This window comes from Triticum dicoccoides, chromosome 5A, assembly GCF_002162155.2.
Source record: "Triticum dicoccoides isolate Atlit2015 ecotype Zavitan chromosome 5A, WEW_v2.0, whole genome shotgun sequence".
NCBI classification, from domain to species: Eukaryota; Viridiplantae; Streptophyta; class Magnoliopsida; order Poales; family Poaceae; genus Triticum; species Triticum dicoccoides.
The window spans coordinates 125,844,878-125,861,323 of NC_041388.1; the positions used below are offsets into that span (position 1 = coordinate 125,844,878).

General features: G+C 48.0%; 1 protein-coding gene across 1 annotated transcript in view; it reads left to right on the forward strand.

Moving 5' to 3' along the window:
• The first annotated feature begins 693 nt into the window (after nucleotides 1-693).
• Nucleotides 694-16,446, forward strand: part of LOC119299275 (ribulose bisphosphate carboxylase large chain-like) — a 52,373-nt gene continuing 36,620 nt past the window's right edge. Inside the window, exon 1 of the mRNA XM_037576517.1 lies at nucleotides 694-1,063. Within this exon, the coding sequence (XP_037432414.1) occupies nucleotides 694-1,063 (370 nt within the window). The remainder of the gene's footprint in view (nucleotides 1,064-16,446) is intronic.

Below are 16,446 nucleotides of genomic sequence, written 5' to 3' on the forward strand. Positions count from 1 at the left end.
AAATTCGTCATGTTTATATGAAATCTGGTTGTGTTTGCATGAATTACATCCGGTTGATCATCAAGTGTTTCAAATGTATATGGGAAATGTTGGATGTCAGCCTCCCACATCCTTGTCGCGGACTGGTCCCCATGTTGGTGGACGGATGCGGGAGGAAATTTATGGGTTACCATTGGAGATGCCCTAAACTATAGTTAGCTAGCTACCTCTGCTGCCTTAGGAGAGAGGAGAAGAATAGTTGGGTGCCAAACCATGTGATTTACCCTTGATCATATTCCAACCTCGGACTGCACGATACGTGTTGAACATAAGTTATCCATGCACATGTATAGTACGCCTTGTGCATTTTGTACTGCCGCGCCTCCTCTATCCCCCGTATATTTGTACTTCTTGGGAGACAAGTAGAAGCCGCCCCCTATACCTATATATGTGCCATGCACATGACCAATCAATTATCGATGCATGCAATCTCTACTTTCCCATCTAACATGGCATCAGTTTAGCAAGAGATCCTCTCCTCGCTTCCGCCCCACTCCTGCCGCGGTCGCACCCTACCGCTGCCGCATCCCTCCCACACCTGCAAATCGCTCCTCTCTTTCTCTCGTCGATGCCTTCCCTCCCCTCTGCCCTAAACCCTAGCCACATCCGCCATCTAACCTACCCGCCACCACCACCTAGTTGATCGCTGCTGCCATGGACTCCCCCGTGTCCTCCCTTTCCGATGGTTCCAACCCATTCGCTAGGCCCGAGCCTCCAACCATTGTCGATGTCTATGACCACAACATCAACGAACATTTTCCCATCTATCTTGATCAATCGAGCTCCTCCTACTACGTGTGGAAGACCTACTTCAACCTTGTCTTCCGTGAGTACTACCTCGCCAAGCACATCGACGGCTCTGTCGACAGCGCGGTCATGAAGGGTGACCCGGAGTGGTCCACCATTGAGGCCACGCTCATCCGGTGGTTCTACCTCACCATCTCGAAGGACATCTTCCACACGATTGGCACCGAGGACGACGACGCTTGCACCATGTGGAACAAGATCAACGCGCTCTTCACCGGTAACAAATTTCAGCTCCTTGTTTTCTTGCAGCAAGATTTCTTCGGGTGCCATCAAGATGATGTCAGGACCCCGATTCCAAGTCACATCGATCTAGCTGGTAACACCTCATATCACATTGCGGCCTCACGCACAGTATCCCCATGGGTGTCGCCTTACCATGGCCCGGGACCGTTTGCGCCTTTTGGCTCACGTATATGATAGTGTCGCTAGCATCCATATGACAGAGAACCCAGGCCGACATGGCTAGTCGTGAACCCAAAGCGGCACAGACCTATGGAGACAGGCATACATGAACCACATCGAGCATGTCGGTCATCAGCGAGTGAATCCGGGCTGTAGCACTGGGCTAACAGGACTCCAGGGAACCCGGGCTGTAGCAGGCTAGGCGGGACTCCGGAAGTCACCGCGTGACATTTCCCCGAAGGGACAGACATAGGAACAAAGTGAAACACATGCCGGCCAGTCAAGTGTCCTAAGCAGTAGTGCTGGGCTAGCAGGACTCCGGTGAACCGGGCTGTAGTGGACTACTATGGCTCAAGGAGCACTAGACTACATTTCCCCATAAGAGAGGCTGCCAAGGATAAACAACTAGATTGTCGGATCCCACACATACCAAGAATTTCAATCATACACACAATATGCTCGATATGTGCAAATACAACATGGCATCACAACAAAACTCTACAACTCAAGTACTTTATTTAAAGGGCTCCAGAGAGCCATACATAACATGTTCATACAGGTAGGGGTCACATGACCCGACACTCAAGTCATACAAGCATACAAGCACATGCGGAAGCAAATAGTCTGAGTATGGACACTAGAAAGAAAGAAGGCTTCTCGGAGCCTGTCTATCTACATAGGGCCCTCCATGGCCAGGATCACCACCTGGGTGGCAAGTCACTCATCGACATTGAGATCTACATAAAACCCATCGGAGGGGGCAGTGTTGTTGTCTGAAAATAGTAATTAAGAAAACATGAGTACAAAGGTACTCAGCAAGTCTTACATCAGAACCTACTATACATGCTCATTCTCAAGAAGGTGGTGGAGTTATTGCAGCAAGCCAGCTTTGACTCTTGGCTAAGCTATCCTACGGGACACCACTAGTCAAATAGTTTTCGCACACGAGTCCACTAATCACCAACACAATACTCCACCGGAGATCCTCCCTCTTCATCCTACGAGAGAGCCATCCTCGGTACTCACACTTATCTTGAGTCTTTTAGTAGTATCCATTAACTTGTCTATGAACTGTATAGGAAACCAAGTAGTCCTTTACCACGGACGCGGCTATTCGAATAGATGATGTTAACCCTGCAGGGGTGTACTTCTTCATACACGCTCTCACCACTTACCGTCATTTACACGACATGTACTCGGCAACCTTCAAGCGGAAGCCCAATGAGGGTGTCGGCCACGGCCTACCTAAACACTCAAGTCTCTAGTCCAGGTTTATCGCCTATCCAGGTTCCATCCGCAGGGAGTCCGACCGAGGTTTCCACATATGGCCCCGAACGATGTGAACAGGGTTCCCGAGACACCAAACGGGTGACTCAGTACACCGTGCCACGGTGTATCTACCGCAACATAGCCCACCCCTAGGGTCAGCGCTACGCTCGGCCGCCAACATGTAACCTACAAACACCAGAAACTAATTGCAACTCCTGGAAAAAGTACTAGGGTGATTAAGAAGCCGAGAGGGTCCATTGGTTTCGGGCCCAATGTATGGTAGTAACTGAATCTTAAATCACACATACAGATCTCAGTTCTTATGGACGGCCTCAATGAAACAACCCACCATGTACTCCTACATGGCCTCTCATCGATACATTTACCAAATCATGTTCAACACATTCCTCACATTACCGACATAATCATTTCACTATAGCCCATCACCCAGATGAACCAGACCTGACACAACTCTAAGCATAGCCGGCATAGCAAGGTAGGAAACACATACATGGCTCAATCAACTCCTACACATGCTAGTAGGTTTCATCTAGTTACTGTGGCAATGACAGGTCATGCAGAGGATAAGGGTTCAACTACCGTAGCACACAGCAGTTTGAAACGATGTTGTCTTAATGCAGTAAATGAGAGCAGAGGCGAGAACATGGGATTGTATCGATATGATCAATGGGGCTGCTTGCCTGATGGAGTGGTAGTAGGGTAATGCCCTTCAGTTGGATACTCGGAGATATCCTCGGAGGCAGGACCTACCATGAAGGACACACATAACATAATCAACACATGACAATATGCAACAATATGATGCATGCTATGACATGGCCAAATGATGTGTCCTGCCTAATGCAATGTGAAACAAGTTGAAATGGGTCCATTTGAATCAAAGATTCAAATGAGGGTTAAAGTTCTTATGCATAATGAGTGTGTTAGCTTGGTTCACCTAAACAGCAAAGTTGAAGTGGTTTGTCATGCATGAAACCATTACAGATGGATAGATTGAATTTTTCTGATCACTTTTCATATATAATTTGTTTGATTTGGAGCTATGGTTGATTTTCTATGATTTTTAGAAGTTTAGGCTATTTTCTGAAATTTCCTATATAAAAATAAATCCAGAAAATGAATAATTGCGTCAGCACTGCGTCACTGTGACGTCAGCGAGTCAAAGGTGCCAGGGCCAGTCAAACCTGACTGATGGGCCCCGTCTGTCAGTGTCTCAGCTAACTAATAGAATTAAGTTAGTACTAACTAACTGTCAGTGGGGCCTGGGCCCACATGTCAGTGACCTAAACTACCTAAAATTAGTTAGCACTAATCCTAAACTAATTAATAGTCCAGCCCCACCTGTCATAGGCTCAGGGGGCAAGTCAACCTGGCCCACCCAGTCAAGTCCATGGGTCAAACCCGCCAGCGTTTAGCCACCGGCGAGGCCAGACGCGACGGAGGGGCTCGGGTTTGCGTCTCCGGCAACCAAATCGACGGTGGAGAGCAGCTACATGACGCGGGGAGCGAGCCGCATCGAGTGGTGGCAGTGGGTGGAGCTAGGGTGGCCGGAAATGTCGCCGGCGACAACCTTGGCGGCCGCCGGAGTTCGGGCGAGGTCGAAACCGAGGCTGCGGGGCACGGCGAGGCGCGTGGAAAGGTGCTACAGGCTGCTTGGGCTGCGACGAATGCGATGGCGTGCTCGGAGTCGAGCCAGCGTGGCTGTGGCCACGACGGCGACGTGCAGAGGCGGCGCCGTGTGCGGGCGAGCTCGGTGTGGTCGCTGTGGTGCACAAGAAGGCAAGCGGGGAGGATGGGGAGGTGCAGCAGCTCACGGCGGTGACGTAGGAGTAGACGACGCGGTCGGGGACGAGCTGATGCGGCGGCGACGGTGATGGGAACCTGCGGCGGTGCTCGGTGGAGTCGAGCTCGAAGAAGACGAAGAAGGGTGCGCGAGCACTCGGGGCTCGGGCTGCTCGACGGAGAGGACGATGGCGGAGCTCGTGGACACGGCGGGGCGGTGCGAGGACGACGGTGGACATGAGAACTACGGTGGCGTGGCTACGGCAGGGTCGGCCATGGCTTCGGGGGAGCGAGGGAGAGAGCAGGGGGAGGAATGAGGTGTCCAGGGGGTCGGGGCGGCGCCGGGGAGGCGTTTCGAGGCATCGCGCTGGCGCGGGCGACGGCAGGCAGGCAGAGAGGTGGCGTGGCGAGCTCCTGTGCTCGTCGTCGAGCATCTGCTCGCCTCGCTGGCTAGGCGAAGCAGCTGCGTGGAGCGGCTGCTGGGCCGGGCCGGCTGGTGGGCTTCCAGGTAAGTCTCTGGTCCTTTTTGTTTTCTCTTTTATTTATTTCCTGCTCTGTGTATTGAAATAGAATAAATACTATTTCATTTCCAAAAACTCTGGAAATATTCAGAGGCACATTTGAGAATATTCTCAACTGCCTAAAAATGCTCCCAAGATTATTTGAGCACTTTAAAATATTTATAGCATTTAAAATGCCCAAATTCAAATACTTATGGCTTGTTCAAAAATCTAGAATGGCTCCATAAATTGCAAGACCATTTTTGGCAGAGGTTTTAGTCAAGACCAAAAATGGTGGGCTTTTATGAAGGGCATTTTGGGTTCATTGAAATTCCAATTGTTGGAAATTAGGATTTTCAGGGGGTGTTGGGGTTGATTAGGCCCCATTTCAAGTTTAAAAGAAATTTAAACATGATTCACATGTTCATCCAATCCTAATGCATGACTAAAAGCAGGGAAGTGACAACTCACCCCCACTCAAAAGAATTGCGTCCCGAGATCAGGATCTGTTGGGAACAAGGTGGGGTACTCGAGTCGAAGACGATCCTCCCGTTCCCAAGTGGCTTCCTTTTCGGAATGGTGTGACCATTGAACCTTGAGAAACTTGATGTTATGGCGTCGAGTGGTACGCTCGGCTTGATCAAGGATACGAATGGGATATTCCCGATATGAGAGGTTATCTTGTAGATCAAGCGTTTCGTGGTCCACTCCACGGATAGGATCCGTGAAGCAACGCCTGAGTTGAGAAATGTGGAAGACGTCGTGAACTCTGGAAAGATGCGGAGGTAGTTCCAATTGGTGGGCAACTTCTCCTCGTTTGGCAAGAATGCGAAAGGGTCCAATGTAACGAGGAGCCAATTTGCCTTTGATACCGAAGCGATGGGTTCCCTTTAATGGAGTAACCCAAAGGTAAGCCTTCTCGCCGACCTCGTAAGACATGAGCTTATGTTTACGACCATATTGGCTCTTTTGACGAGATTGGGCTGTTTTCAATTTCTCACGAATAACGCGAACCTGCTCTTCTGCTTCCTGAATCATATCTGGGCCAAAGAGTTGTCTTTCCCCGGTTTCTTACCAGTTAAGAGGTGTTCGACATTTTCGTCCATAGAGAACTTCGAAAGGAGCTTTGCCCAAGCTAGCTTGATAACTATTGTTATAAGCAAACTCCGCGAATGGAAGGCATTTCTCCCAACCCATTCCGAATGAGATGACAGAAGCTCGGAGCATACCTTCCAGAATTTGATTGACTCACTCTACTTGACCACTTGATTGAGGATGGAAGGCGGTGCTAAAAGAGAGACGAGTTCCCATAGCATTTTGGAAACTTTCCCAAAATCGAGAGGTGAAGAGACTCCCATGGTCTGAGTTAATTTCCAATGGGACACCATGAAGAGACACTATTTGGGAGATGTATAAATCAGCTAGCTGGCTAGCGGTGATACTCTCATGAACAGGTAGGAAATGGGCTACTTTGGAAAGATAGACGATCACGACGAAGATAGCATTATTCCCTCTCTTGGTCCTGGGAAACCCAGTAATGAAATCCATACTGATTTTATCCCATTTCCACTCAGGAATAGCCGAAGGTTGAAGGGTGCTAGAAGGCCATTGATGCTCTGCTTTAAGACAATGACAGACGTCGCAACTAGCAATGTATTGAGCAATTTCTCTCTTCATCCTAGTCCACCAAAACCTCTGGCGTAGGTCTTGATACATCTTAGTACTACCGGGATGAATGATGAGAGGGGATTCATGAGCTTCCTTAAGGATCAGCCGCCTTAGGTTTCGTGTCTTGGGAACCACTAGGCGGTTTCCAAAGTATACAACACCTTGATAATCAACGGAGAAACAATTCGCGACTCCTTTCTTAATGTTTCTCTTAATATGGGAGATTCCCGGATCTACCTTCTGTGCCTTGATGATCTGATCCGTAAGGGTAGGTTTTGCCACCACGGTGGATAGGAATCCTCGAGGAACAATGTGAAGATTAAGCTTATGAAATTCCTCATGGAGAAGTGGTTGACTTTGTTGTAACATCAGGTTGTTACAATAGGATTTACGACTTAGTGCGTCAGCCATGACGTTGGCTTTGCCCGGGGTGTAAGTTATTCCTAAGTCGTAATCCAAGATCAACTCGATCCAATGTCTTTGCCTGAGATTCAAATCCGGTTGGGTGAAGATATATTTCAAACTTTGGTGATCGGTGAAGATCTCGCAACGATTACCGAGGAGGTAATGTTGCCAAGTTTTAAGTGCATGGACTACAGTTGCAAGCTCTAGATCATGTGTGGGATAATTTTTCCTCATGTGGGTGTAATTGCAGTGAAGCATAGGCAATTACCTGACGATCTTGCATGAGTATGCAACCTAGTCCTTGTCGCGAGGTGTCGCAATAGATAATAAAGTCCTTGGAGAAATCTGGTGGTACCAGTACGGGAGCAGATGTCAGGCGTATTTTCAGTTCCTGAAAGCTGAACTCGCACTATGGAGTCCACTCGAACTTTTTATCTTTCTTGAGGAGTTCAGTTAGAGGTTTAGCAACCTTGGAAAAATTCTCGACGAAGCGGCGGCAATAGCTCGCTAAGCCAAGGAAGCTCCGAACTTGCTTGACCGTCTCAGGTGGAGTCCAATCAAGGATGGCTTGAACTCGCTCGGGATTGACAGCAATACCCTTACCAGAGATTACATGGCCTAGATAGGTCACTTCTGGCAACCAAAATTCACACTTGGAGAATTTGGCATAAAGGCGATGCTCTCGAAGTTTCGTCAATACCAGCCTTAGATGTTCGGCATGTTCCTCTTCATTCTTGGAGTAGATGAGTATATCATCGAGGTATACCATGACGAATTTATCCAAATAGTCCATGAAGACTGAGTTCATTAACCGAGAGAAAGTGGCTGGGGCATTGGTTAAACCGAAGGACATAATGGTGTACTCGTATTGGCCATAACGAGTAATGAAGGCCATTTTGGGAATGTCCCCGTTTATGATTTTTATTTGATGGTAGCCCAACCTCAAATCCATCTTGGAAAAGACTGAGGATCCAGCGAGCTGATCATACAGATCGTTGATCCTGGGAAGCGGATACTTGTTCTTGCTAGTGACCAAGTTGACAGGTCGGTAATCTACAACCATCCGATCCGTTCCATCCTTCTTCTTAACGAAGAGGACGGGGCAAGCCCAAGGGGAGGAACTAGGACGGATGAAACCCTTTTTCAAGGACTCATCGAGTTGGTTCTTAAGCTCGGCTAGTTCTAAGGGTGCCATCTTATAGGGTCTCCTAGAAATTGAGACGGTTCCTGGAACAAGGTCTATCACAAACTCGACATCCCTGTCAGGTGGAACACCTGGCAGTTCTTCTGGAAAGACATCCGGAAAGTCTCGGACTACCGGAATATCTTGAAGGTATGGAAGGGGGTTGGCATTTAGAGAGTAAAGCTGGCGCTTGGCCACTCGAGTTAAGACATTGACTGTCTAGCCCGATGGGTGAGTAGTTGAACGGTTCTAGTAGCACAATCAATCTTAGCATAATGAGCTGACATCCAGTCCATACCCAAGATGATGTTTATGTCCGAGGACTTAAGAGCTATTAAGGATGCAAGGAAGACAAGTCTATCGACAAGAATTTCATTCCCATGGCTTACTCTAGAAGTTTGCCATTTGGAACCCGGAGTTTGAATTACCATGGAAGTGGGCATGTCATAGAATGTTGTGTTATGCAATCGAGCATAGCTCTCAGATATGAATGAATGAGATGCTCCAGTATCGAAAAGAACAGATGCTGGATGGCAATTAACAAGGAGCGTACCAAGGACGACGTTAGGATCCTCATGAGCCTCCTCAGTTGAGACATAGTTGACATGGCCACGTGCAGTGGTGACCGGCTTGGCGTAGAATGTCTTTCCGCTGGCTTACCACGGCCAACGGACTTTCCAGATGTGATTGGGGTTGTTGTTCTGGGGACACTCTCGACTATAGTGACCCGACTCTCCACACTTGAAACATGTCACAACATTGGGGCGTGGAGCAGCATTAGCAGCGGGGCCACCATAGGGCTTGGACGGTGCAAACTGCTGGTTGGGACGAGGCGCCTCAAAGGATGGCCTCGGAATGAACCTGGGTGGCAGTGCCATGCTTGGAATCCACACCCGGCGCTTCTGAGATCCCGAGCCGGATGAAGAACCAAAATCACGAGAGTGCTTGCGTGAAGCGTCATAGTCAGACTGGCCTGTCTCAGCACTGATGGCTTTATTGACCAACTTCTGAAAGGAGGTGCACTCGTGCAGACGAAGATCGCGGCGAAGCTCAGGGCTAAGTCCCTTGCGGAACCTTGCCTGCTTCTTAGCGTCGGTGGATACCTCTTCAGGAGCATATCGTGCCAGATTCCCAAATTCACGACTATATGCATCCACAGTCAGTCTTCCTTGGGTGAAATTGCAGAACTCTTCCCTCTTGCGATCTATGAGACCTTCCGGGATGTGATGCTCACGGAAAGCCTCACTGAATTCAGCCCAAGTAGCGATTTGGCCGACCGGGCTCATAGCTTCAAAGTTTTCCCACCAAAGGCTAGCAGGGCCTTCGAGGTGATAGGCAGCATAGGTAACCTTATCAGCTTCGGCTACGTTGGCAGAACATAGCTTGTGTGTGATGCTGCGGAGCCAGTCATCCGCGTTGAGGGTCTCGACGAAATGATTGAACTTTGGTGGGTACAACTTGATGAAATCATTGATTGACACCAAGTCATTTCCCTGATGGCATGCAGTGTTCTGCTCAATCTGCTCCAGCAAGCGGTTAGTCTCACGGTTGTTTCTTTCCGCCTCCAGCATAACTTCGGCCAGAGAAGGCGGGTGAGGAAGATTTTCACCCCTAGCTGCACTGGCTTCCCCCTGCTCCGGGGCAGCAGGGTTGCTGCGGGTGTTGACCATCCTAGGAGAAAACAAGACAACGGTTTAGATAAGGATGGCACAAACTTAGCAAGGAAGTGCAGGATGTAATGGATAACATGGAATGCTAAGATGTTCATTGCACGACATGGTAATATAGAAACTGCCATATATATACCATTGGTCATACACACCGTACATAGTTTAGTACAAGCCCATGTTGAAGTACAACTACGGTGAAAGACATTACTGTTGGGGAACGTAGTAATTTCAAAAAAAATCCTACGCACACGCAAGATCATGGTGATGCACAGCAACGAGAGGGGAGAGTGTTGTCTACGTACCCTCGTAGACCGGAAGCGGAAGCATTATAACAACGCGGTTGATGTAGTCCTACGTCTTCACGGCCCGACCGATCAAGCACCGAAACTATGGCACCTCCGAGTTTTTGCACACGTTCAGCTCGATGACGATCCTCGGACTCCGATCCAGCAAAGTGTCGGGGATGAGTTTCGTCAGCACGACGGCGTGGTGACGATCTTGATGTTCTACCGTTGTAGGGCTTCGCCTAAGCACCGCTACAATATTATCGAGGATTGTGGTGGAGGGGGGCACCGCACACGGCTAAGAGATCAATGATAAATTGTTGTGTCTCTAGGGTGCCCCCTACCCCCGTATATAAAGGAGTGGAGGAGGGGGCCGACCAAGGAGGGTGGCGCACCCAAGGGGGGAGTCCAACTCCCACCGGGAGTAGGACCCCCCCTTTTTCCTATTAGGAGTAGGGGAGGGGAGGAAGAGGACGGAGGGAGGAAGGAAAGGCCCCCCCCCCCCCACCCTCCCAATTCGGATTGGGCTTGGGGGGGTGCCCCCTCCCTTGATCCTTTCCCCTCCTTTCCATTAAGGCCCAATAAGGCCCATATACCTCCCGGGGGGTTCCGATAACCTCTCGGTGATCCGGTATTGTCCCAATCTTACCCGAAACCTTTCCGGTGTCCAAATATAGTTGTCCAATATATCGATCTTTATGTCTCGACCATTTCGAGACTCCTCGTCAAGTCCGTGATCACACCCGGGACTCCGAACAACCTTCGGTACATCAAAATATATAAACTCATAATGAAACTGTCATCGTAAAGTTAAGCGTGCGGACCCTACGGGTTCGAGAACAATGTAGACATGACCGAGACACGTCTCTGGTCAATAACCAATAGCGGAACTTGGATGCTCATATTGGCTCCTACATATTCTACGAAGATCTTTATCGGTCAAACCGCATAACAACATACGTTGTTCCCTTTGTTATCGGTATGTTACTTGCCCGAGATTCGATCGTCGGTATCTCAATACCTAGTTCAATCTCGTTACCGGCAAGTCTCTTTATTCGTTCCGTAATACATCATCTTGCAACTAACTTATTAGTTGCATTGCTTGGAAGGCTTAAGTGATGTGTATTACCGAGAGGGCCCAGAGATACCTCTCCGACAATCGGAGCGACAAATCCTAATCTCGAAATACTCCAACCCAACATGTACCTTTGGAGACACCTGTAGAGCACCTTTATAATCACCCAGTTACGTTGTGACATTTGGTAGCACACAAAGTGTTCCTCCGGTAAACGGGAGTTGCATAATCTCATAGTCATAGGAACATGTATAAGTCATGAAGAAAGCCATAGCAACATACTAAACGATCGGGTGCTAAGCTAATGGAATGGGTCATGTCAATCACATCATTCTCCTAATGATGTGATCCCGTTAATCAAATGACAACTCATGTCTATGGTTAGGAAACAAAACCATCTTCGATTAACGAGCTAGTCAAGTAGAGGCATCTAGTGACACTTTGTTTGTCTATGTATTCACACAAGTATTACGTTTCCGGTTAATACAATTCTAGCATGAATAATAAACATTTATCATGATATAAGGAAATAAATAATAACTTTATTATTGCCTCTATGGCATATTTCCTTCAGTCTCCCACTTGCACTAGAGTCAATAATCTAGATTACACAGTAATGATTCTAACACCCAGGGAGCCTTAGTGCTGATCATGTTTTGCTCGTGGAAGAGGCTTAGTCAATGGGTCTGCAACATTCAGATCCGTATGTATCTTGCAAATCTCTATGTCTCCCACCTGGACTAGATCCCGGATGGAATTGAAGCGTCTCTTGATGTGCTTGGTTCTCTTGTGAAATCTGGATTCCTTTGCCAAGGCAATTGCACCAGTATTGTCACAAAATATTTTCATTGGACCCGATGCACTAGGTATGACACCTAGATCGGATATGAACTCCTTCATCCAGACTCCTTCGTTTGCTGCTTCCGAAGCAGCTATGTACTCCACTTCACATGTAGATCCCACCATGACGCTTTGTTTAGAACTGCACCAACTGACAGCTCCACCGTTTAATGTAAATACGTATCCGATTTGCGATTTAGAATCGTCCAGATCAGTGTCAAAGCTTGCATCAACGTAACCATTTACGATGAGCTCTTTGTCACCTCCATATACGAGAAACATATCCTTAGTCCTTTTCAGGTATTTCAGGATGTTCTTGACCACTGTCTAGTGATCCACTCCTGGATTACTTTGGTACCTCCCTGCTAAACTTATAGCAAGGCACACATCAGGTCTGGTACACAGCATTGCATACATGATAGAGCCTATGGCTGAAGCATAGGGAACATGTTTCATTTTCTCTCTATCTTCTGCAGTGGTCGGGCATTGAGTCTTACTCAACTTCACACCTTGTAACACAGGCAAGAATCCTTTCTTTGCTTGATCCATTTTGAACTTCTTCAAAACTTTGTCAAGGTATGTGCTTTGTGAAAGTCCAATTAAGCGTCTTGATCTATCTCTATAGATCTTAATGCCCAATATGTAAGCAGCTTCACCGAGGTCTTTCATTGAAAAACTCTTATTCAAGTATCCCTTTATGCTATCCAGAAATTCTATATCATTTCCGATTAGCAATATGTCATCCACATATAATATCAGAAATGCTACAGAGCTCCCACTCACTTTCTTGTAAATACAGGCTTCTCCAAAAGTCTGTACAAAAACAAATGCTTTGATCACACTATCAAAGTGTTTATTCCAACTCCGAGATGCTTGCACCAGTCCATAAATGGATCGCTGGAGCTTGCACACTTTGTTAGCTCCTTTTGGACCGACAAAACCTTTCGGCTGCATCATATACAACTCTTCTTCCAGAAATCCATTCAGGAATGCAGTTTTGACATCCATCTGCCAAATTTCATAATCATAAAATGCGGCAATTGCTAACATGACTCAGACAGGCTTAAGCATCGCTACGGGTGAGAAGGTCTCATCATAGTCAATTCCTTGAACTTGTCAAAAACCTTTTGCGACAAGTCGAGCTTTGTAGACAGTAACATTACCGTCAGCGTCAGTCTTCTTCTTGAAGATCCATTTATTTTCAATTGCTTGCCGATCATTGGGCAAGTCAACCAAAGTCGACACTTTGTTCTCATACATGGATCCCATCTCAGATTTCATGGCTTCAAGCCATTTTGCGGAATCTGGGCTCACCATTGCTTCTTCATAGTTCGGAGGTTCATCATGATCTAGTAGCATGTAACACCCCGGATATGATTTTCCCAATATGTACTCCAACTCTTGCCATTTCCGGCCTTAAGTTATTTTATTTTCTCGGGTTTGGGTTTTTGTCTCCGTGTGTTGTTATCGTTGTCATGCATCTCATATCATGTCATCATGTGCATTACATTTGCATACGTGTTCGTCTCATGCATTCGAGCATTTTCCTCGTTGTCCGTTTTGCATTCCGGCGCTCCGCTCTCCTCCGATGGTCATTTCAACTTTTCTTTCGCGTGTGGGGATTAAACATTTCCGGATTGGACCGAGACTTGCCAAGCGGCCTTGGTTTACTACCAGTAGACCGCCTGTCAAGTTTCGTACCATTTCGACTTCGTTTGATGCTCCAACGGTTAACCGAGGGACCGAAAAGGCCTCGTGTGTGTTGCAGCCCAACACCCCTCCAAGTTAGCCCAAAACCCACCAAAACCCTCTCCATCATCTAGAGCGTTCGATCACGATCACGTGATGAAAACCGCACCTCATTTGGACACCCCTAGCTCCCTCTACCTCTATATAAAGGCCACCCTCTCGAAATTCCGGATCTCCCCCGTCCAAACCCTAAAAAATCGTCTTCGCCGCCACCGGACACGTCCGGACAGCGCCGGACGCGTCCGCCCGCCGCCGCCGACCAACAAGCCATCGCCACATGGCGCCCCTGTGCCCACTTCGCCGCCGCCACCGACGCGGGCCCGCAGGCCCAGCGTCGGCCCTCCCCGCCGCCCGACCGGGCCCCGCGCGCCGGCCGCCCGATCCACTCCGCCCGCCGCCTGGCTCCCTTGCCCGCCGCCATCCGCCGCCTCCCCGCCGGCGTTCGTCCGCCGCTAGGCCAGGGCGCCGCCCTTGCCTCCCTCCGGCAATCGCCGTCGCCGCCACCCGGCCACCCGCCACCGCAAGTCCCCGCCGCCGACGCCGGCCCGTTCCGGCCGTCGCCCGCGCCGGTGAGCAGCGCCCCGCTCCGGCCACCCTCGCTCCGGCCGCCCTCGTCCACTCCGGCGGTCAACCTCCTCAGCTCCGGCGAACAGTGCATCCCGGCGGTCCTCGGTTCCCGCAACCTCAGGTCCAGATCTCATATTTCTTCCTAAGTCCCTAAATATTTTGCCCTTATTCATCGTGCCGTAACTTTGCATCCGTAGATCCGTTTTGGGCACATCATTTTCATTTGAGTTCATCTTGATGCCCGAAATGCTGTTGGAAGAATGCTATTTGAGATAATTGTCAGATCTGCTGCTTCAATTAGATATTTGTCATTTTTGCCATGATTAATGTGTGCATGATATGCCCCTGAGCTCTACACGTGTTTTGTTATATATTTTGCCATCTATCCAGAGGAGCAACCCATGTATTTTGTGATGTGTGTGGTGACTAGTACAAGCTTGCAAAGTGATGCATTCATTAATGTTGATTTCAGGGACTTAGCATTTCCACTAAGTCCTTGATCTGTTTATCTCAATATGCCATATGTTCATGTCGTTTCCTAGTGATCCGTGCCTCTTTTGAGGATGATCAGTAAGGATGTTTGTTAATCTTGTAGTGCTCTTTCCATCCATGTATTTGTTTGCAATTATGGAGCACCCTAGCTTGAGTCAATCGAGCTCTACTTTTGTCATTTCATGAATCTGGGCAGATTGTCTACTTGTTAGCGATTTTGCCGAGGATGTTGTAGTTGATCCGTGCATGCTATGTTATTGTTCTTGCCATGTCTAGCTTGTATAATGTGTATTCTTGATGGGTGTATGCTTAGATTGTCATGACATGCTCTGTAGTGAGTGCATCGAGCTCGTAAACATGCGTACTTGATATCTGTTTTGCATGCTCCAGTTTTTCACTAAGTCTGTGATCTGATTATGTTTTTGCCATGTTCACATGCTTGCAAATGTATTTTCTAATCCCTTTTGGCTCAAGGTCACTAAGGGACTTTTGTTAAGCTCTTTGAGTAGCTCCATGCCATGCTTTACCTTGCCATGTTCAGGTCCCGTAGCATATAGTTTTCATGATCCAAAGTGTGCTACCTGATCTGAGATTCCAGACAAGTGTTAATTTCACTAAGTCTGGAATCTGTTTACCAAATGCATTTTTGCCATGCTTGTTTGAACCTGTTAATTGATGAATTTGCCGTAGTTCAGTGTTCCTCTTTTGTTAAGCATCATGAATGGATCCCTGCCATGTATTTTGATGCCATGTTTGGGTGCTGTAGCATGTTCATCTTGTTGCATTTAGATGGCTACTTGCTGTATATCGCAGACCGGTGCCATATTTGAATTGCTTGCCATTTCCAAACCGTGACTCCGATTCCGGCGTTCTTTATATCGTTTTCAAGCGATTTCATCTCACCTTTCCAGTGGCACACTTGGATTTCCATGTTGAGGCCAGCTTCATGCATTCCTTGTCAAATCTTGCATATGCATCGCATATCGCATCCCGCATAGCATACCATGTTTGCATCATGTTGTTGGAGTTTGCACGTGGTTGATTGTGTTCCGTTTGCTTGTTTGTCTTGTTTGGGTAGAGCCGGGAGACGAGTTCGCTAACGAGGATCCCGTTGAGTTTGCTTTCGAGGATCCAATCAACTCTGACAACTTTGCAGGCAAGATGATCATACCCTCGAAATCACTACTATCTTTGCTTTGCTAGATGCTCGCTCTTTTGCTATGCCCATGCTACGATGCCTACCACTTGCTTATCATGCCTTCCAAATTTCCATGTCAAACCTCTAACCCACCATGTCCTAGCAAACCGTTGATTGGCTATGTTACCGCTTTGCTCAGCCCCTCTTATAGCGTTGCTAGTTGCAGGTGAAGTTTGGAGGCCATTCCTTAGTGGAACATTATTTACTTGTTGGGATATCATTATATTATCTTGTTACCTTAATGCATCTATATACTTGGTAAAGGGTGGAAGGCTCGGCCTCTCGCCTAGTGTTTTGTTCCACTCTTGCCGCCCTAGTTTCCGTCATATCGGTGTTATGTTCCTGGATTTTGCGTTCCTTACGCGGTTGGGTGATAATGGGAACCCCTTGATAGTTCACCTTGATTAAAGCTTTTCCAGCAATGCCCAACCTTGATTTTACCATTTGCCACCTAGCCTCTTTTCCCTTGGGTTTCCGGAGCCCGAGGGTCATCTT